Below are 21,360 nucleotides of genomic sequence, written 5' to 3'. Positions count from 1 at the left end.
TGCCACCCTCTCGACAACATGCACACTCATCAGATTATGTGTATGGTCCTTTTCATATCGCGTTTCTTTTCTTTTAGTGCGTCACCTCTTTGCTTGTCGTCTCCATTGAAACAAACTCAAGGGCACTCAGTGAAAGGTAAGTCCCTTTTTACATGACTTGCTGTATTCCATCAGACAAATCGGATGCATGTATACGTATCATATCTGAAGGCTATAGTTGTCCCTGGCCTTAAAGGGAACCTGTCACCTAGATTCTGGGTATAGAGCTGAGGACATGGGTTGCTAGATGTCCGCTAGCACATCTGCAATATCCAGTCCCCATAGCTCTGTGTGCTTTTATTGTGTAAAAAAACGATTTGATACATATGCAAATTAACCTGAGACGAGTCAGAGCTTGAAAATATGACTCTTCTCTGGTCACACAAGTAAGATATGACACTTTTATGTTAATTTGCATAAAAGGCAGGAAGTACAAAAATGCATAATACTTACTGAATTTGTTTGCAAATGAAATGAAAGGTCAATTTATATGTTTAGGGTAACACAATGAACATTTAGAAGTGCTCAGTGACGGTAGCATAGTAGAGGTGACAGGTTCCCTTTAACAGAGTTGTCTCCTCAAGACAAACACCTTTTGGTAGAGCTGTGAGGCAGCAAACCGCTGATGTCTGGAACTTACAGCTGGCTGAAAATTTCCTTAAGTCGTGACCATAGGGCTGCCGTAAAGCAATTTTCTAAATGCTGTTAAGAACATCTAAGGCTAGATGGCTGCCCCCATAATTATGGTCAGGACACAGAAAAATTATTTTTAGCTCTTACACTTAATAGATGGAGAGATATATCTCTCTCTCTCTATCTCTATCTCTCTCTATCTCTCTCTATCTCTATCTCTCTCTATCTCTCTCTATCTCTCTCTATCTCTCTCTATCTCTATCTCTAATCTCTATCTCTAATCTCTAATCTCTAATCTCTATCTCTAATCTCTATCTCTAATCTCTATCTCTAATCTCTATCTCTAATCTCTATCTCTAATCTCTATCTCTAATCTCTATCTCTAATCTCTATCTCTAATCTCTATCTCTAATCTCTATCTCTAATCTCTATCTCTAATCTCTATCTCTAATCTCTAATCTCTATCTCTAATCTCTAATCTCTATCTCTAATCTCTAATCTCTAATCTCTATCTTTCATATATGTATAGTGCTCAACAGGTGGTTTAAAGTTATACCCAGTATATTTCTGTATTGGTACTTTAAATTGGGCGTCACCCCTACATTGAGGACTATTATGCTTCAGGGTCTGTCCTGGAATATTATCTTGTCCCCTTCTGGCTAGCACGCGGTCTTTTGAGAGAATCATCTATTATTTTGTCTTCATCTTTTCTTTTATCGTCATCCATGTTTCTTTAGCTGAAATGACACAGGTTGCCGATCCCTGGCATATGGTTATTATGTTAAGGCCCCATTCATATAGGATACAGACCCAATACATTTTAATGGGTCCGCCAAAAATGCAGACGCGCACAGCGTCCATTCCATAGACCTGCAAAAAAGATAGAACATGCCCTATCCTCGTCCGTTTTGCAGACAAGGGTAGGCATTGTGGCAATGGGTCCGCAAAAAAAACTGATGCGACTTGGACATCATTCGTATTTTTTTTGTGGATCCGCGTTTTGTGTACTGCAAAATACATACGGTGATTTGAATGCACCCTAACGGTGGTATGGTGAGTTGGGTATAATCTTCACAAGTTCTCTTGATGTAAAGAAGAGAAATGTTGTTGGACATCACATACAAAGATCTAGACCAGACATGCTCAACCTGCGGCCCTCCGGCTGTTGCAAAACTACAACTTCCATCATTCCTGAACAGCTACAGCAGGGCATTGTGGGAGTTGTGGATTTACTACAGCTGGAGGGGCCGCAGGTTGAGCATCCCTGATCTAGACTATAGATGAGGCAGCGAGGTGCAGTACTCCTCTCGTCCTTTGCCTTCTGTCATCTTTTGTGGTAAAATTCGCAGTTGTCTTCTATTGTGTCTGTGAGCAACGAAGAAGCTCACTATGGCGAGTACTCATGTCCATGATGTAGTTGCCATGGTAACTTTATTCCCCCCCCCCCCCCCCCCCCCCCCAAAAGACTTTTGTAAAATGTTCCATGTGGACATGTGGAAAGTATGCATTGTACTTGTATACAAATACTTAAAAAAAGGAATAAAGGGAGAAAAGCAAGCCTGTGCTAACTGAAATATCTTAAGTACTAAGGTCCTGTGGTTGCTCAGTTAGCGTGCAAGGTTCGCCAAAGTTTGCAAGTGGTTTATTTTTGTGCAGTGTGCTCATGACGTTACCTAGAGACTGCCGTACGAGGCCTCTTGATTTTGCCGAAAGGTCCGACTGAATAGAAATGCTGCACTTCTGTCCATTAGCACATAGGGTGCGCTATATTATGGCTACCTCTTCTGACTTTATTAGGGTATCTCAATATAAATAAATAAATATATAAATATATATATATATATATATATTATAATTTAAAAAAAAAACTTTTTTTTTTTTCCTATAAAGAATGGGCATTACATATGTCACATTACTTAATGGGATCATAGAGGAGGATCCTCCTGACCCACTGAGCTTTTCTTTCTGTCTTGCAGATTCTGATATTGATGCCGCCACTGCGATGATGCTCTTAAACAGCTCCATCAAGCATGAAGCACTGGATTGTAAGAATAGCTTTTTTTTTTTTTTTTCTAAATCAACTTTTTGTCATTGAAAAATGTTCACGTTACTTTATCTGTAATATTTAAAGGGTTTCCTGACTCCAGAAATAATTTTTTCCCCCAAGTGTAAAACAAACTTACTAAAATGCTTTTCAGTATCACTTCATGTCCGTGTGGTTTTTAATCAACACACAGTTCACTCCCTTCTCTTGTATCATGATGTTAATGAAGGGGCAGGGTGTCTGGCTTAGTTCATTAGCTAAGCCCCCTTATTTGTCTTTGAATCAGTGATGATAAGTATGAGTAGTAACTTTTTTTTTCTTTCTTTCTTTCCCCATTTAGACCAGAAACCTCAACCTCTCAAGGTAGTGTTACCTAAGAAACGCAATTACACCAGCGCATTCAAGCATTGTACTTCTCTGACTCTACAAGAAAACGATTCTGCCGTCATCAACATCGATCCAAAGGAGGATCACAACTACAGCGCGAGCGGCACCGACTCTCAACGATGCGAATCCCGATCCAGCGTGTCTTCCTTGTCATCGGTGGATGAAGTCTATGAGTTCATCCCAAAGAACAGTCGAGCAGGAAGCGACGGCAGCGAAGGGTTTCACAGTGAGGACGAGACCGATATTGACTATGAAGAAGATGCACTTGGGGATAGTGGCTATGCTTCCCAACCCTGCGTGAATTCCCCCGGCAAAGATTTGCAAGGCAAGAAGCTCCGAAAAGAAGCATGCCAAGATATTGACGACGAGCTCAAAGAGGCAGCCGGCTCACTGCTCCATCTGGCTGGGATTCGCACTTGTCTGGATTCCCTTTTAAAAACTGCAAAAGCCCAGTCTCAGAAGCATAGAAAATAGTGATCCTGCCAGTCTCACAAATTCCTTTTTGCTTTTTCCTTTTTTTTTTTTCCCCTGCCTTCATCCACTCATTGTGGCAATTTTCTTCAGATTTTATTTGTTCTTTAGGAGATCAAAGCCATAAAAGACTTGAGGCTTTTTTTTTTTTTTTTTATTTATTTCCTTCTTTATTTTACCCAAGATTACTGCCTTAGATTGAAAATTTTAAAACACTTTTCCAGAAAATAGTGATATGCTTATCTCTGGAAAAAATAAGCTATTTTTGTTTATTTTTATTTTTTCTAAGAATTATTATTATTTTTTTTGGTATAATGCAGAGGATTCCTTGAATTGCAACATAAACTTCACCGAAAAGGCTGCTGATGCAACACTGACTGCTGTATGTGCTTTTATTTTGGCCACTGTGCAACAAAGTGATAAAATCTTTCAGTATTAGTGATAATTTTTGCCAACTATTTCTATGTAGAGTCGGTGAAAAGGTGCGTAACGCACGTGGGTAATCTAATCTTTGTAAAGCAAAAGCTTCCCCATCCTTGTGCTTTACACGCAGGGTTTAAGACGAGACGTCTTTAACTATTGTAACCCAATTAGAATGTTTTCTGCTATATGTAAATGGACCCTTGAAACGATAGTGATACTTCCATAACCATCGTCCTCTGTAGCAGCTCCGGCCATGCTGGTCTGTCCATATGTGTCCATTCCAAGCGTTTAGTTTCCTAAACAGGCTTAAAGCCTAACTCCACATACATGTTGTTGTTTTTTTGTTTTTTTTTCCTTGCAGCTTAAAGGGATTTGCCAGCACTGAAAAAAAAAAAAAAATAATGGTATCGGCAGGCTTAGTGTGTCTTAAAAGCCTAAAAGAACCAATACTCGTCTCGCCAATTCTCCGCTGCTGCTGTTTAATGCCACTGTTTTTTCTTTCCTGCTTCCGTATTGTTATGGAGGAAATGCCATGTATTATACTGCGCTACTGTCTGCGAAAGTACTTGCCCTATCTCCTACTCCAGCGGTATCTTTCACTGCCTGCATGAGGTGCATTTTCCTAATAGTGGCTAAGCTCTGTTGGGGGTCTATGGGGGAAAATGGGACCAACAAATTTAACAAAAAACACAACTCAAGGATGAATAAATGGAATTACAAAAAATACTATTTAACCCGCATTTAAAGGGGTTATCCAACCCCTATAATGAAGCCCCCCCCCCCCCCCCCCCCACCTCCTCCAATGCCCAGGCCTCTGGATCACTGCACGGCCGCCGCTGCATCTACCCGTCGCTTGGATCAAAACATCCGGCGACATGGGGAGCAGCCAATAACAGGCCACGACAGGGACTAGCGTCACCCAGAGGCTGTGCAGGGATCCGAAAAGGACGTGGGTGTCGGTGAGCAAGTAAGTATAATGTATACGAGTGGCCCGGGCGTTCTGGAGGTCATTATAGGGGTTGAATAATCCCTTTAATATTTCCCATAGACTTCTATTCTAAATCTGTACATATAGTTACAGCCAGCGAGTGGCTGAGGGGGCATTTTCTGTGGGTTGAGATGGGAGCAGGAAGTAGAAAGCAGTGGGGACTTGGGCAGAGTCAGTACCGCAGTAATAGGGGATCGGTGAGTAACAGTAGTCTGATGTTTTTAAGCCACTCTAACCCCGATTCTGCCATTTTTTATTTATTTTTTTCACATCCTGGGAAATCCCTTTAACGTTTTCTACAGATAACGTTTTTTCAGGTTAAATGACAACTATTTCAGTTCCTATTTGGGTGACCACCGGTTCATTACATGCTGCTAGATGTACATGAATGGTCACAGGAGGTTCAGCCCATTAGAGCTCTGCATCGCAGATCAATGCATGATGCGTAAGATGGCAGATTAAATTGTGAAGGTTCAAGACAAGCAAAGGTATGGAGAAAGGTACAGGGGCAAGACATGTTGTAAGCCATATGCTTGGGAATGAGAAGCGGAGCTAGGCTTTAATCTGGCCTCCTTGTGGTCCTGGTCTTTGTATGTAGCAGAGATCCACCGCCTTGCATGGTATAATAGTGTACTCAGTAGTGCGTGCTGTATAGACACTGGTGATCTATGATAATATTACATATTAGTGTACAGGTGAAGGCTTTGATAAACCTTTATGTAAATGATTTTTGTAATGATCATTTGTAGTGGCTTTATTTTTGTAAGTTCTGTAGATATTTACATATATATATAGTTGGGTAAATCCTAGTATTTTTGTTGCTGATTTTCACCACTCTGTATGAATCAACCTTGTAGTTTTCCTTGGAGAAGCCATTGAAAAGGCTTTCATCCCAGAAGTCGGAAGAATGGTTTCATTGACACCGATCCATTACACATTTGATGGCCATAGTATCGTTTCACAGTTCATAGGAGCCATGATCCCACAAGATTGTATAGATGTGTGTGTTAATGCAGATACTGTGGCTGATTGTAAACCTATCACCGGGACAAGGCCCCCTTACAGATGCCCAGAAATCAGAACCACTGGATAGTCTTCCAAAGTGCCAATTGGGAAACTGTTGAAATGCTGTTGCCCCCCTTTCTATTCAGAAGTAACTAGAGAGGTCACCCTAAAACATTTCCTGCCGATACTACCTACAGTGGCCATATACCTTGATAGCTGTCAATTTAGCTGACCACTATTGCCCCCCTCCTGCCCATGTGCATGTGTTCCCTATAGGGTGAGGGGAATAAGAATAAAGGATCGGTCATGTTGAATTCAAAAAGCCCCCCTGCCCCACAAATTATTGGATTGACTGGTCCTATGAAAATCAGCAGCCCTTGCATGAAGGGCACATTTTTTCTGGTCCCCGCTTTTATAGGATCCTGCAGAAAATGTAGAATGGTTTTACAGCACCTCTGGGAGGAAGGATCACATTTAGTTTTTGTATTCTGTTTAGAATTACCGCTTTGGATTGATACTGATGACCTATCTTCTGGATCAGTTTGGGTCTGGCACAGAGGACCCCTGCCGATCAGCTGTCCAACACCCAGGCGCGCCACCACCTTCTTGAAACTTACTGAGCACAGCGCCGTACATAGTATAGCGGCTGTGCTTGGTTTCTCGCTGAGCGCCATACCAAGCACAGCCACTATACAGTGTACGGCGCTGTGCTTGGTAAGCACAGAGAATGCAGTGGTGCTCACAGAAGCACAGGTGCCTTCTCAAACATCTGATCGGTGGGGATCCCAGGTGTCGGACCCTCACCTATCAGATCAGTATCAAAATCTCGGAAACCCCCTTTAATTTATCGGCGACCCTCTAAAATATTGAGATTGAGATGCTTCCAAACTCTTCACATTTTTAAACTTTTTTTTTTTTTTTTTGCTCTCGTAGGTTTCAGCCTGTTAACCGCTCAGCGTTTGTCCTGTTTTAAGGTGACATTATCATTTGCATGCATGATACCATGGTAGCGTTTAAAGTGATACTTTACATAGCTTGTGTTCTAGCTTAAGCAGCCTGTAGACAAACATTATGTACATTTATAAGCCCGTTAAGCATCATATTAGTGGCTGCAATTGATAAAAACTCTGATTTGGGTGCTTCCTTTAAACACATTTATACATGTAAATAATACGTGAGATAACGTTATTTGCCTCTAGACTGTGTGTTTTATTTTTCACTGCCCGTTACCTGTAAATGGTTGCCTACTTCTCATTTAAACAGCAAAATGGCATAAAAAAAATTTGGGGACCCAGAAATACTTGATGTGCACTTAATTATAATCATCCCAGCAGATAGGTCACAATTAACAGGGGCTTGCTGCATATTGTTTTGAGTTCAGTGTATCAACAGTAGGCAGTCAGCTACACAGCTCCCTCTAGAGGTGGCCACAGACGGCCGTCATTGTAACATTTAATAAGAATCTCAGCACTTTTGGCCATGCTAAACTGCAGACAGCACAATGCTGTGGAGGGCAGTACACCTTTTTGTGGAGCTTTTTCTTATCAGGAGTAGTGTGAATTGTGAACTTTTATTCTGCCAGATTTTCCTCTTGCAAAATCTCAGGGTGAGGCCTCTCTGACGTGCTCTCTGCATTGAGCTGCTCCCCCACCTGGTGCTGTCAGCGTGGTTAAAAGCACTGACACAGACTCCCTTTAACTGCTGCTCTGTTGGAGAAATTCAGCATCCCCATCACTGCATATATACAGTATGAAATTAATCAGCACAGAAGTTTGGATCTACATGGGTTTATGGTGGACATTAATTGTAATCTTGGTTTGCACATTTTAACATTTGTTAAAGGGCATCTGTCAGCAGATCTGTATCCATGACACTGGCTGACCTGTTACATGTGTGCTTGGCAGCTGAAGGCATCTGTGTTGGGCCCATGTTCATATGTGTCCGCATTGCTGAGAAAAATTAAGTGTTAAACGGTTTTGCCAGGATTTTAATATTTATGACCTATCCTCAGGATCAGCTGGATAAAGGGGAGGGCATGCTCTGTGCGAGCACAGCCTTCCCTTTGTTTACCTGTTTTCCACCGACAGCGCTGCGGCAAGCAGGTATAACTACAAGCTGTCCTATGCGGCTCGTTCCTATAGACTTGAATGAAATGAATGGGACAGCCTGTAATTACACCGCTGTGATGGCGATCAGGTAAACAAGGGAAGGCTGCGTTCGCATGGAGCGTGGCCTCCCCTTTATCTAGCTGATCGACCGGGGTGCCTGAGGATAGGTTATCAATATTAAAATGGTGGAAAACCCTTTTAATATCTGTTAATGAGTCCCTAGGAGTAAGGGGGACTTTACCATTACACCTAGAGGCTCTGCTCTCTAACAACCACGTCCTCTGCGCTTTGTCAGAGTGAGGCATGATGGCGTTTACACTGCCTGACTGTCAAAGTGCAGAGAGAGCAGAACCTTTAGGTATAATGGCAACTGCAATGTGTGCTCTGAAAAATGTTGCAACTGGACTGACTGGTCACCAGTAATGGAGAAGGTTTCTGTTGGCTGACACCAATCATTTGTCCCCATAGACTTAAGACTGTTGCTTACTGTTTTAATTGCTGTGTGTATGGCCAGCTTAAAGTTAAATGCTTCTCCTTTTAACACCATTTTGTCTTTGGGGTTCCTGTACACTGCGTGGCTCGTGCATATAACCACTAATTGCCAGGCTGCACCTGTACTTGCCGTGGCCGGATGTGCATCCCACGGCCTGGCTGCACAGTGTAAGGACGCGGTTAGGTCCAACTTCATGTGCTGATTTCATTTTCTAAAATACCATGACACAACCATAGAGTTGGAATGAGAAAATTCTTACTGCCTACAGCCACCACTAGGGGGAGCTTACGGAGTGCACATATATTATTCAGTTTAATGTATAAATGATATGCTGTGATTTCATCACTATATCCAATGCCACAGGCAAATTGTGTCCCATTGATGTCAATTAGACTTACTGTAGGTCATACAGTGTGTGATCTAACGCACGCACGCACAGGTAAAAATAAGTGACAGTCTTCTTGACGTGTTCTATATGGAAAGCACAGTAGATGGCCAGATCCATTAAATAAACATGGCGGCTGCAGATGTACAGAAAGAGTCTGACTCCAATTTCTTCCACATATTCCACTGCAAATACACATTGCCTTTTTACAATGTGTATTTCTACCGTATGAACATAACCTTCTATATTATACAGATTATTTTTAATTTTTTTTATTTTATAGTTATCCTTTGATAATTTATGATCTGCACAGCCGTTAGTAAAATGTTGCATTTCTTCAGATCACTCGCTTAGCTTCTTGTATCCAGTCTGAGTTCCTTCATGTGTCAATGCACCCCTTTGCCCCCCATATAATTTGTACAACTACTGAATCCCAATCCACTATAGACGCATACTTTTTTTTTTTTTCCTCTGAATAATGTCCATGCTCCTGTGTACAGTGTAACGGTGATTATGCTGCTCACGTGTGAGCGGATCCTCACATGGTCACAGCAGTTACTTATCACTCCTTCATTAGCTCCTTAATTATAGCTTCATTTTGCGATGAAACCTTTTTGAAGGAACTGAATCTGCAGGGACTTTTTACAGGTTACAGAACTGCTTGATAATTGCAATGGAATGTAACCATATTGTAAAGGATCGTATTTGGCTGCTGCACATAATGGACCTCGCAGATCCGAGCAGTCTTGAAAGGGGGGAAGGAATGGGATTTCAGCTTTCATTTACTCAAGTGCACTGGAAAACTAAAACGGGGATTCTGCTTTACTGGTATCGATAAAGTCCAGCTCCTCCTCTCAGACTGTTTAGATACATGAGGGCCCCTTGCTATGTGATGGAGCCCACAATTTTTTTTTTTTTTTTTTTTTTTTGTTAATACCTGCCAGTGCCATTATTTGTTTTATGACCTTACTTTGATTGAGTAAAAGTGCTTACATTATGAGTATTATGTTGCCATCCTTTAGTGATATGAGAAAAAAACATGACCTTTGTGATTGCCAAGTCATTGTATCTATTATTTATTTAAGAAATGTATCAAAATACATTGATCAATGTGAAATATTTGTTTAAATTAATCTTACACTTATTTTTGGTTAGTTGGAGAAAGTGTATAGGTTTGTATAGATGAAACTGCCAGTAGAAAACCAATGGACTCCTCCCTCATATTTTTTTTTTTTCGTCCCCAGACTTAACCCCACCCACCGTAAAATAGTTTACAGATGTTTAGTTTTTGTATGCTAACCTCTGTTAATGGAAATGTTTATAAAGTTTATTTTTACCAAAGATATGCAATTCATTCTGATAAAAGTATTGCAAAATAAACTTTTGTTTTATATCATTCATGAGTTGAGTTTTTTTTGTGTGTGTTTTTATTATCGCAGCACACATCCCTGGTTGTAGTTTCTATCCCCAGTAGGTCCTATCATAAGTAAATATGGTCCATTGGTTGCCTAATAGTGCTTTTAAAGCAACCCTCTGGTTCAAGAAAAAAAATAAATCTCATTAACTGCGGAACCAACCAAAGACTTAAAAGGATTGTTTGGGTTCAAACAGCCCCCTGCTGTTATGAGCATCTTAGCATTTCATGCTCCAATGCTCTCCTTTGCTCTATGCTGAATTGCGCAGGGAAAAGGCATTTTATGGCGTTCCGGTGACGAACCTAGGAGGAGGCTTCCGCCCAGATGTTGACCGGCTCTGATGGGCAGGCCTTAGCACTGCCCTAGCCTGTAAAACTGCTGGGGCAGAGCTAAAGCCCGCCCATCAGAGCCAGTGACGTTACCAAATACACTGCTGGGCAGAAGCCTCTGCCCAGCAGTATTATAAAGAAAAAAGCCCTTGCCCTTCACTATACAGCGCAGGGCAAAGGAGAGCATTGGAGTATGAAATGCTCTGAGGCTCATAACAGGTGGCTGTTTGGGTGAAATTGAGGGTTTGTCCAGGTTCAGCTCTGAACCCTGGAAAACCCCTTTAACTGGTGACCTCCTTTTTCATCAGCTGCAGTTCCACCAATTCCCAGGCTCATCTTCTGCCACCCAAAATGGCTACACCACTTCTCTGACTTCCTGATCCTTAAAGGGTATGTCATGTTGTGCCTTTTCATAGGTAAATGCATTGATATCCAATTATTTTAGTCAAGATGGATGTTCATTTCCTTTTAAGAGCCATGCTCGACTATAGTTACAATTTTGTATGTCTAGAGTGGGCCAAAGTAAGGTCGTACAAAGGTTTCTGCTCTTTAGTGTTATTCTTCTCATGAGTGTACCAGTCTGAGAAGAATCCTCCCTGTGTACTTTTTTAATTGAATTATTACAACCCGACAGTCATAAGAAAATGGCCTGCTGTCTAAGTAACTTATGTTTAAAATATTTGTAAGTAATTTTTGATATTTTAAATTTTCCATGTAACTTTATATTTATACTAAAACCCAAAATCCTGCACTTTTCGCACTGACTACTATGTCTAATAATAGGTGGCACTTTTTGGTTTGTAGAGATCACTTTACTGCAGTTAACTCATTTCAATCCTGCATGTAATGATATCACCTCTGTGTACAGATAAGACAGGATCCACCATAGGTAATTGTCAAATCTTATCTATTCTTTCCTTGTACAATGACCTCTGCACAGGTCACAGTACATGCCCAGAAAACCCTTCCATAGAAGTCAATTATGCCCCCTCCTGACCATTGTGTCTATGGCCTATGGGGCTGCCGTAAAGCAATTTTCGCATTTCTTTCTAAACGCTGTTAGGAACAGCTCAGGCAAGATGGTCGCCCCATAATCATGTTTAGGAAATAGAAAAAGTAAACAAAAGAACAGTGGCTCACCAGCAGGTATTATCTTGGAAAGGTGCTCACTCCAAGGGCAACACCCCAAGCCCTATGTGGCTACAAAATTGAAAATGAAAGGTTGGAGGGCACTCGGATCACTAGAGTTTACAAGGAGATATAGTACATTATTTTCCTATTAAAATTATATTTTTTATTTCAAATTGCAAAATTAATTAGTCTAAAATCAGTTACTATTTCAAATTGCAAAATTGATTGGTCTCAAAACACAGTGGTACACTGTTGCAGATTATTTACTAACGCAATACAAATAAAAACATAGCTTCAAAAGGCTTATGAGCATCAACTTATCAGCAGCAACACTGTAGTCCTTTTTGCAAATAGCTAATCATGTGATCCAACAGCAAAGCTGTAATAGACTAATAGTCTTTTTTCCCCTACGTCCATGACAGCACCCTTGAGACAGTCTCCTTCATCAGGACAGGAAACGGGAACGTTTGTGGAGAGCTTCATAAGGAGGGGATTGCCTATATAGCCTCAGTTCCTGTTTCCTGTCCTAAGGATAGGACATACTGTGGAAAGCTTAAAGGGCTTCTGTCACCCCACTAAACAGTTTTTTTTTTTGTTTACTTATAATCCCTATACTGCGATTTATGCATACATAATCTAATTAATCATTTCGCTTCAGTAGATTCTGTTAAAAACGTACTTTAAAATATGCAAATTACCTTGCTACCAGCAAGTAGGGCGGCTACTTGCTGGTAGCAGCCGCATCCTCCTTTCCTAAAGACTCCCCCTCCGCATGTTGATTGACGGGGCCAGCGAAGGGGATCGTCCTCTGGCTAGCCCTGTCTGCTATCAAGAAAGTCAGGGTGAATTTCTGTTTTGGTTCAGTTCTAGATGACCTCTTGGAAAAAGCCTCTGATAATCAGAGAGGTTTTCCTGTGTCTAATCCCCCTAGAAAGCAGCAGTTTTTTCGGAAAAATAAGAGAAGTTTCGATAAATCAAATTAAAAAGCATAATGGGTGGAGAGATAACAAGGGTAGAAGAGATAGAGGTTTCATCTTTAATTCCAAGTCCTCTTCAGGCCCCAAGTCTAGTCAACAATGACTGTTACTGTGGGGGGAAGATTATCTCATTTTTTTTTTTTTCTTGGCCTTGGGGAAAAATTTCTGCAAGCCCCTGGATAAATGATATTGTGAAAGACGTTTTTTCATCTAGAATTTATCTCTCCCCCTCCGGCAAGGCTAAAAATGACAAGTTTAACTCAAAATTCAGCAAAAAACCTAGCTCTAAAAGAAGTGTTTTTTCTCTTTTAAAGAAAAATGTCCTAGTCCCTGTCCCAGACTCAGAAAAAGGAAAGGGGTAAGTGCTGGAAGTGGTAAACATTTTAATAAATCTCGGATTGCAGATAAACTGGGAAAAAACCAACCTAAACCCTTTCCAACAATGTGTCTCCAATGTGTTATCCAAGATTCAGTAAATCTACGGTGCATCCTCCCTCAGCACAAAATATACAGATTAAGAGAAGACGTGCGAGTCTTGATGGCTTCAAAAAATCAAACTATCAGGCAAGGGATGGCAGTTCTTGGCAGAATGACCTCCACAATTCCGGCAGTAGGTTGGTCCCTGTTTCGCTCCAGGTTGCTGCAGTGGCAGATCCTAAAAGAATGGCAAGGTTTATTGTCCCAACTGGACACCCCTTTCCCTCTCACCCCACCGGTAATACAGTCCTTAAAATGGTGGCTCCAGTCTTCAAATCTGTCTCAGGGCTTCCCCTGGATTCTGCAAGAACAAATGACCATAACCACGGATGCCAGTCCAACCGGTTGGGGGGCCTTCTGCCAGTGGGAGTTGCTGCAAGGAGTTTGGAGTCTAACAGCCAAGATTCCCAAAATATCAGTGAACTAAGAGCGATGCTGCTAGCCTTAAAAGCTTTTCTGCCCAAGTTAAAGGGAATAGGAGTAAAGATATTGTCGGACAATGCTACGGTGGTCTCCTACCTAAACAGAGAAGGAGGGACAAGATCGGGACATCTTTTGTCCTTAACCCCAGAAATTTTCTATTTAATCATTCCTTTCATTCCTTTTATCAAAGCAGTACACCTGAAAGGAACAGAAAACAAAGTCGCAGATTACCTAAGCAGAAACCATTTAGATCAAGCAGAATGGTGCCTGAATCAAGAGGTCTTCAACCAGATAGTTCACCTTTGGGGTCATCCTCAGACCTTTTCGCAACCAAGCAAAACAGGAAATGCAGTCTTTTTTTTTTTTTTTTTTTTTTTTCCCTGAATCCAAGAGATTCTCCCACCAAGCACCTATTTTTTATTCAGTATTTGCTTATATCTTTGTGAAGTTGACTAGCAGTGTGCTGTTACCTGTAGTTCTACTAATTCCAAGAGATTTTCCATCAAGGATAGACTCCTTCTCCCTTCCTTGGCCGGATCAAATTCTGTATGCCTTTCCTCCTCTGGGACTTCTTCCAAGGGTATTGCAGAAGCTGAGGCAGGAACAGACAAGACTCATTCTAATTGCACCCTTCTGGCCGAGAAGGACCTGGTTCTCTTGGCTAAGCATCCTATCCCTGACTGATCCTTGGATTCTTCCGGACAAGTACGATCTGTTATTCCAGGGACCTGTCTATCACCCAGAAGTAAAAAACCTTCACATGGCAGCTTGGCATTTGAGGGGGAAATATTAGAACGTAGAGGTTTATCCAAAGAGGTCATTTCCACCCTATTATCCTGTCGTAAGGAGGCAACCTCCACTATTTATCTTAGAGTATGGAAGACTTTAATATTTTTGGGGACTCCCGTTGATCCTTTGAGTCCTCCCCCTATGCCTCAGGTTCTGGATTTCCTTCAAGAAGGCCTCAATGAAAACCTTAGGCTTAGTACCCTTAAGGTACAAGTCTCTGCTTTGAGTGCCTTTTTTGATTGCCCAGTCGCCAATCATCCTTGGATTAGGAGTTTTTTTTAGGGCAGTTAGTAGGATTAAGCCTTGGATCTGAATCTAGTCCTGTCTAGGTTAATGGAACCTCCTTTTGAACCATTACAGGATTTACCCATTAAAATATTATCTTTTAAAACTGCCTTCTTGGTGGCCATCACCTCAGCCAGAATCCTGGGGAAGATTTCTGCCTTTTCAGCTTCCCCTCCTTATACTAACATCTTGGAGGATAGGGTGCTTATTAAACCGGACCCAGCGTTTCTGCCTAAAGTGGTCTCTATTTCATAGGTCCCAAGATATTGTTCTCCTTTTGTGTCAATCCCCTAAAAATGAAAAAGAAAAACTGCATTGTCTAGATGTCAAAAAATGCCTGTCACATTACCTGAATGTCACCAGTCAGTGGAAGAAATCCTCTAGGCTGTTTGTACAATTTGGGGGCAAAAATAGGGGTAGTACGGTTACATCTAGGACTTTAGCCAGGTGGATAGTAGGGGCTATTGTTTTGACCTATTCCTCAGCAGGGCAGGTCTCCCCTTTTAGGTTTCGTTGCTTATTCAACCAGATCCGTTTCAGTTTCATGGTCAGAAAGGGCCAATGCATCTTAAGAGCAGATCTGTAGGGCTGCCACATGGAAGTCTCCAAGTACCTTTTTTCGTCACTACAAGTTAGATTTAGACTCTGATAGTCTTTCCTTCAGTAGAAAAGTATTGCAGGCGGTAGTCCCCCCCCCAACCCATATGGAAAATAAAAATTATACAGTACAGACCAAAAGTTTGGACACACCTTCTCATTCAAAGAGTTTTCTTTATTTTCATGACCATGAAAATTGTAGATTCACACTGAAGGCATCAAAACTATGAATTAACACATGTGGAATTATATACATAACAAAAAAGAGTGAAACAACTGAAACTATGTCATATTCTAGGTTCTTCAAAGTAGCCACCTTTTGCTTTGATTACTGCTTTGCACACTCTTGGCATTCTCTTGATGAGCTTCAAGAGGTAGTCACCTGAAATGGTCTTCCAACAGTCTTGAAGGAGTTCCCAGAGATGCTTAGCACTTGTTGGCCCCTTTGCCTTCACTCTGCGGTCCAGCTCACCCCAAACCATCTCGATTGGGTTCAGGTCCGGTGACTGTGGAGGCCAGGTCATCTGGCGCAGCACCCAATCACTCTCCTTCATAGTCAAATAGCCCTTACACAGCCTGGAGGTGTGTTTGGGGGTCATTGTCCTGTTGAAAAATAAATGATGGTCCAACTAAACGCAAACCGGATGGAATAGCATGCCGCTGCAAGGTGCTGTGATAGCCATGCTGGTTCAGTATGCCTTCAATTTTGACTAAATCCCCAACAGTGTCACCAGCAAAGCACCATCACACCTCCTCCTCCATGCTTCACGGTGGGAACCAGGCATGTAGAGTCCATCCGTTCACCTTTTCTGCGTTGCACAAAGACACGGTGGTTGGAACCAAAGATCTCAAATTTGGACTCATCAGAACAAAGCACAGATTTCCACTGGTCTAATGTCCATTCCTTGTGTTCTTTAGCCCAAACAAGTCTCTTCTGCTTGTTGCCTGTCCTTAGCAGTGGTTTCCTAGCAGATATTCTACCATGAAGGCCTGATTCACACAGTCTCCTCTTAACAGTTGTTCTAGAGATGCGTCTGCTGCTAGAACTATGTGTGGCATTGACCTGGTCTCTAATCTGAGCTGCTGTTAACCTGCGATTTCTGAGGCTGGTGACTCGGATGAACTTATCCTCCGCAGCAGAGGTGACTCTTGGTCTTCCTTTCCTGGGGCGGTCCGCATGTGAGCCAGTTTCTTTGTAGCGCTTGATGGTTTTTGTGACTACACTTGGGGACACTTTCAAAGTTTTCCCAATTTTTCTGACTGACCTTCATTTCTTAAAGTAATGATGGCCACTCGTTTTTCTTTACTTAGCTGCCTTTTTCTTGCCATAATACAAATTCTAACAGTCTATTCAGTAGGACTATCAGCTGTGTATCCACCTGACTTCTCCACAACGCAACTGATGGTCCCAACCCCATTTATAAGGCAAGAAATCCCACTTATTAAACCTGACAGGGCACACCTGTGAAGTGAAAACCATTTCAGGTGACTACCTCTTGAAGCTCATCAAGAGAATCCCAAGAGTGTGCAAAGCAGTAATCAAAGCAAAAGGTGGCTACTTTGAAGAACCTAGAATATGACATATTTTCAGTTGTTTCACACTTTTTTGTTATGTATATAATTCCACATGTGTTAATTCATAGTTTTGATGCCTTCAGTGTGAATCTACAATTTTCATAGTCATGAAAATAAAGAAAACTCTTTGAATGAGAAGGTGTGTCCAAACTTTTGGTCTGTACTGTGTGTGTGTGTATATGTATGTGTGTGTGTATGTGTGTGTGTATATGTGTGTGTAGTGTATATATATATATATATATATATATATATATATATATATATACTCTCAACTAAAGAATTATTAGGAACACCTGTTCTATTTCTCATTAATGCGATTATCTAGTCAACCAATCACAAGGCAGTTGCTTCAATGCATGTAGGGTTGTGGTCCTGGTCAAGACAATCTCCTGAACTCCAAAATGAATGTCAGAATGGGAAAGAAAGGTGGGCTACAACAGCAGAAGACCCCACCGGGTACCACTCATCACTACAAATAGGAAAAAGAGGCTACAATTTGCACGAGCGCACCAAAATTGGACTGTTGAAGACTGGAAAAATGTTGCAATCAACTGCAAGATGCTATCCTATCAATATGGGCCAACATTTCTAAAGAATGCTATCAGCACCTAGTTGAATCAATGCCACGTAGAATTAAGGCAGTTCTGAAGGCAAAAGGGGGTCCAACACCGAATTAGTATGGTGTTCCTAATAATTCTTTAGGTGAGTGTATGTGTATATATAATATATTATACACACACACACACACAATCCAAGAAAATCCATGGCACTTCCTTAAGTAAAAGAGTGGATTGTAGCTATTTGGAAGCCTGGATCGCTTCATCAGCAGCTGGCACCCGCCATCATAGAACACTGCTGTGCTGTTCACACTTGTTGGACATATTCATATATATCTCAAAAAGTAAAGAAAAATTAAAAAAATTTAGGACAAGTTTTCGCATATTAACTGAGGCTATAGTGGCAGAGCCCCTATTTATGAAGCTCTCCACAAGCGTTCCTGTCCTGATGAAGGAGGCGGTCTCTCAAGGGTGCTGTCATGGGCTCATGGAAAAACTATTACCGGTAAGTAATCCTGAATTTTCAACAGGCCCAGTATAGCTGAATACACAGTTGATTATAGTGGGAAAAATTTGGTTGAATACAACATGTAGCAGATTCAGTGTAGCTGAATACACAATTGATTATGGTGGGCACAATGTGGCTGGATACAAGATGTAGCAGATTCAGTTTAGTTGAATATAAAGTTGATGTGGCAAATTCTGTATAAATGAGTACAAAGTTAATATAAAAAAATGAATGTGGCTGAGTACAAAGTTTGTGGCAAGTTTGGTACAGCTGAGTATGGAGTCACTGCAGTGAACTCTGTATGGCTGAATACAAAATTTATGGTTGCTGCACTAAGTACAGAGTTGCTCCAATGACCTCAGTATGGCTGAATACAAAAGTAAGGTGTTCTCAATTATAACCGTTCGGAACACATATAGCAGCACCTGAATATATTTGTGTCTACGTTACCACTCCTCGGAGGCTCGCTAGGTTGCAGCAGTCTGTTTCCCGGCGGCTGGGTACAATCCGCACGCTGATACAGTGTCCCACGTGATGTTGCAGCGTCCAACGTGACCGGGAGATGATTTTTGATTGGTCGCGGGGCGTCCCAAGTTTTTCCCAGTACGGAGTGTTTGAATAGGAGAGGTATCTGTAATCTGTTTCGTGGTTCAGATGGTTCTTCATCCAAAATGAGGTGATTTGGATCTGTACTTTTATCTTAAAATCCCGAATCTTATGCTACCATTTATAAAACCAAACGCGTTTCGGGACTTGCGTCCAAAGTCCATATTCTTATTGGCGAATACGTCCAGCCTATAATGTTTAGTAAAGGTATGAGCCCTTTTCCAAGTGGCTGCCCTGCAAATTTCGGCCCAAAAGGTGGACACTGCTCTCACTCAATGGGCTCTAAGAGAAGGGGGAGGTTCTTTACCGGAGGCAGAATATGCCTCCGTAAATGCACTCCTTATCCAACGCAAAATGGAGCTCTTAGCCGCTTTTTTGCCTTTGTTAGGGCAAAAAAACTGTATAAACAGATTCTTGTCAATCCTCCATTCTTTAGTAACTTCAATATAATGAAGAACAGTCCTTCTCACGTCTAGATTATGGAATTTCTCTTGCTCATTCCTAGGATTGACACAGAATGAAGGAATGACTATATCTCGGGGACTGTGGAAAGTCGTTACTACCTTAGGTAGAAAATTGGGGTCTAGTTAAAAAATTTGCTTATCTTCTAAGACCCTAAGGAAGGGGCTCCTGGATGGACAGGGCCTGGAGCTCACATACTCTCCTAGCAGAAGATATTGCTACTAGGAAAATGGTTTTGAGAGTAAGCCATTTGATAGACAGGGTATTAAGGGGTTCAAACAGGGAATCAGACAACCCTAAAAGAACCGTATTTACGTTCCATGGAGCCACCATATTCTTAATTCTAGGCTTCAACCTGTCTGCTCTTTTCAGGAATCTAAAAATCCAGGGAACCTCATAAAGACTAGTATTATAGAGGGCACCCAGGACAGACACCTGTACTCTTGGCGTGTTTGGGGAGAGATCCATATCCAACCCATCCTGGAGAAATTCCAGAATGAGAGGAATATTGGTTAAACCTGTCACCACTCCACGAGGCAAACTTCTTCCAGACCTTAAGATATGCTATAGAGGTATTTGACTTTCTGCTGAACATTAAGGTATCCACCACCCTCTGGGATAGACCTCTACCTAGGAGGGTGAATTGTTCAGTAACCAAGCTGATAGTTTGAAAAGCTTTGGGTTCGGATGGTAGATTGGACCCTGCGTTAGGAGGTCTTCCGTCTGCAAAAACAGGATCTTCGCGGCTGATGAATCTCAGAAGACCGAACCAGCCTCTTCTGGGTCAGAAGGGAACCACCAGAATCGGGGTACATTCTTCAGTCAGGAATTTCTGTAGAACCTTCGGAATCATCGGAATTGTTGGAAAAGTATAAACAAGGCCTGACGTCCAATTCTGGACGAAGGCGTCTACCGCTACGCAGGGATCCCTTGGATTCAGGGAGAAGTAATGCGGCACCTTGTTATTTTTGTTTGAGGCGAACAGATCCAGATCTGGGCTGCCCCAATAAAACTGGATCCTCTGAAAGGCTGTTTGAGAAAGACTGTTTGAGAAAGAGACCACTCACCTGGATCCAATCTCTGTCAACTGAGAAAATATGCTCTTAGGTTGAGAGAGCCTTTTAGGTGCACTGCTGCAAGTGATCTTAAATTCTTCTCCGCCCACGAGAATACAGTTGCAAGAAAAAGTATGTGAACCCTTTGGAATGATATGGATTTCTGCACAAATTGGTCATAAAATGTGATCTGATCTTCATCTAAGTCACAACAATAGACAATCACAGTCTGCCTAAACTAATAACACACAAAGAATTAAATGTTACCATGTTTTTATTGAACACACCATGTAAACATTTACAGTGTAGGTGGAAAAAGTATGTGAACCCCTAGATTAATTACATCTCCAAGAGCTAATTAGAGTGAGGTGTCAGCCAACTGGAGTCCAATCAATGAGATGAGATTGGATGTGTTGGTTACAGCTGCCCTGCCTTATAAAAAAAACACACCCCAGTTCTGGGTTTACTTTTCACAAGAAGCATTATCTGATGTGAATGATGCCTCGCACAAAAGAGCTCTCAGAAGACCTACGATTAAGAATTGTTGACTTGCATAAAGCTGGAAAGGGTTATAAATGTATCTCCAAAAGCCTTGCTGTTCATCAGTCCCCGGTAAGACAAATGGTCTAAAAAAGGAGAAAGTTCAGCACTGCTGCTACTCTCCCTAGGAGTGGCCATCCTGTAAAGATGACTGCAAGAGCACAGCGCAGACTGGTCAATAAGGTGAAGAAGAATCCTAGAGTGTCAGCTAAAGACTCTGGCATATGCTAACATCCCTGTTAACAAATCTACGATACATTAAACAAGAATGGATTTTATGGGGGGATACCACAGAGGAAGCCACTGCTGCCCAAAAAAAACATTGCTGCACGTTTACAGTTTGCACAAGAGCATCTGGATGTTCCACAGCAGTACTGGCAAAATATTCTGTGGACAGATGAAACCAAAGTTGAGTTGTTTGGAAGAAACACACAATGCTATGTCTGGAGAAAGAGGCACAGCACACCAACATCAAAACCTCATCCCAACTGTGAAGTATGGTGGTGGGGGCATCATGGTTTGGGGCTGCTTTGCTGCGTCAGGGCCTGGACGGATTGTTATCATCGAAGGAAAAATGAAATTCCCAAGTTTGTCAAGACATTTAGCAGGAGAACTTAAGGTCATCTGTCCTCCAGCTGAAGCTCAACAGAAGATGGGT

The 21,360-nt window shown here is 41.7% G+C and overlaps 1 protein-coding gene across 2 annotated transcripts in view; it reads left to right on the top strand.

Moving 5' to 3' along the window:
- The window catches only part of FOXN2 (forkhead box N2), a 42,443-nt gene extending 32,071 nt beyond the window's left edge, over window positions 1-10,372 (top strand). The window contains exons 4-7 of one of the 2 annotated variants that reach the window (XR_006388834.1): window positions 78-136; window positions 2,649-2,717; window positions 3,057-4,056; window positions 6,924-10,372. Coding sequence is in view for 1 of the 2 variants with exons in the window: in XM_044291754.1 (XP_044147689.1) it covers window positions 78-136; window positions 2,649-2,717; window positions 3,057-3,577 (649 nt within the window). In the remaining variant the exon portion in view is untranslated. Of the gene's footprint in view, window positions 1-77; window positions 137-2,648; window positions 2,718-3,056; window positions 4,682-6,923 lie in introns of those variants that run through there. The other variant, XM_044291754.1, reaches the window with a different exon arrangement.
- The last annotated feature ends 10,988 nt before the right edge of the window (window positions 10,373-21,360 follow it).

Source organism: Bufo gargarizans, chromosome 4 (assembly GCF_014858855.1).
Source record: "Bufo gargarizans isolate SCDJY-AF-19 chromosome 4, ASM1485885v1, whole genome shotgun sequence".
Taxonomy (NCBI): Eukaryota; Metazoa; Chordata; class Amphibia; order Anura; family Bufonidae; genus Bufo; species Bufo gargarizans.
The sequence above is the reverse complement of the archived record's forward strand: the minus strand, read 5'-3'. Positions and strand labels throughout refer to the sequence as shown.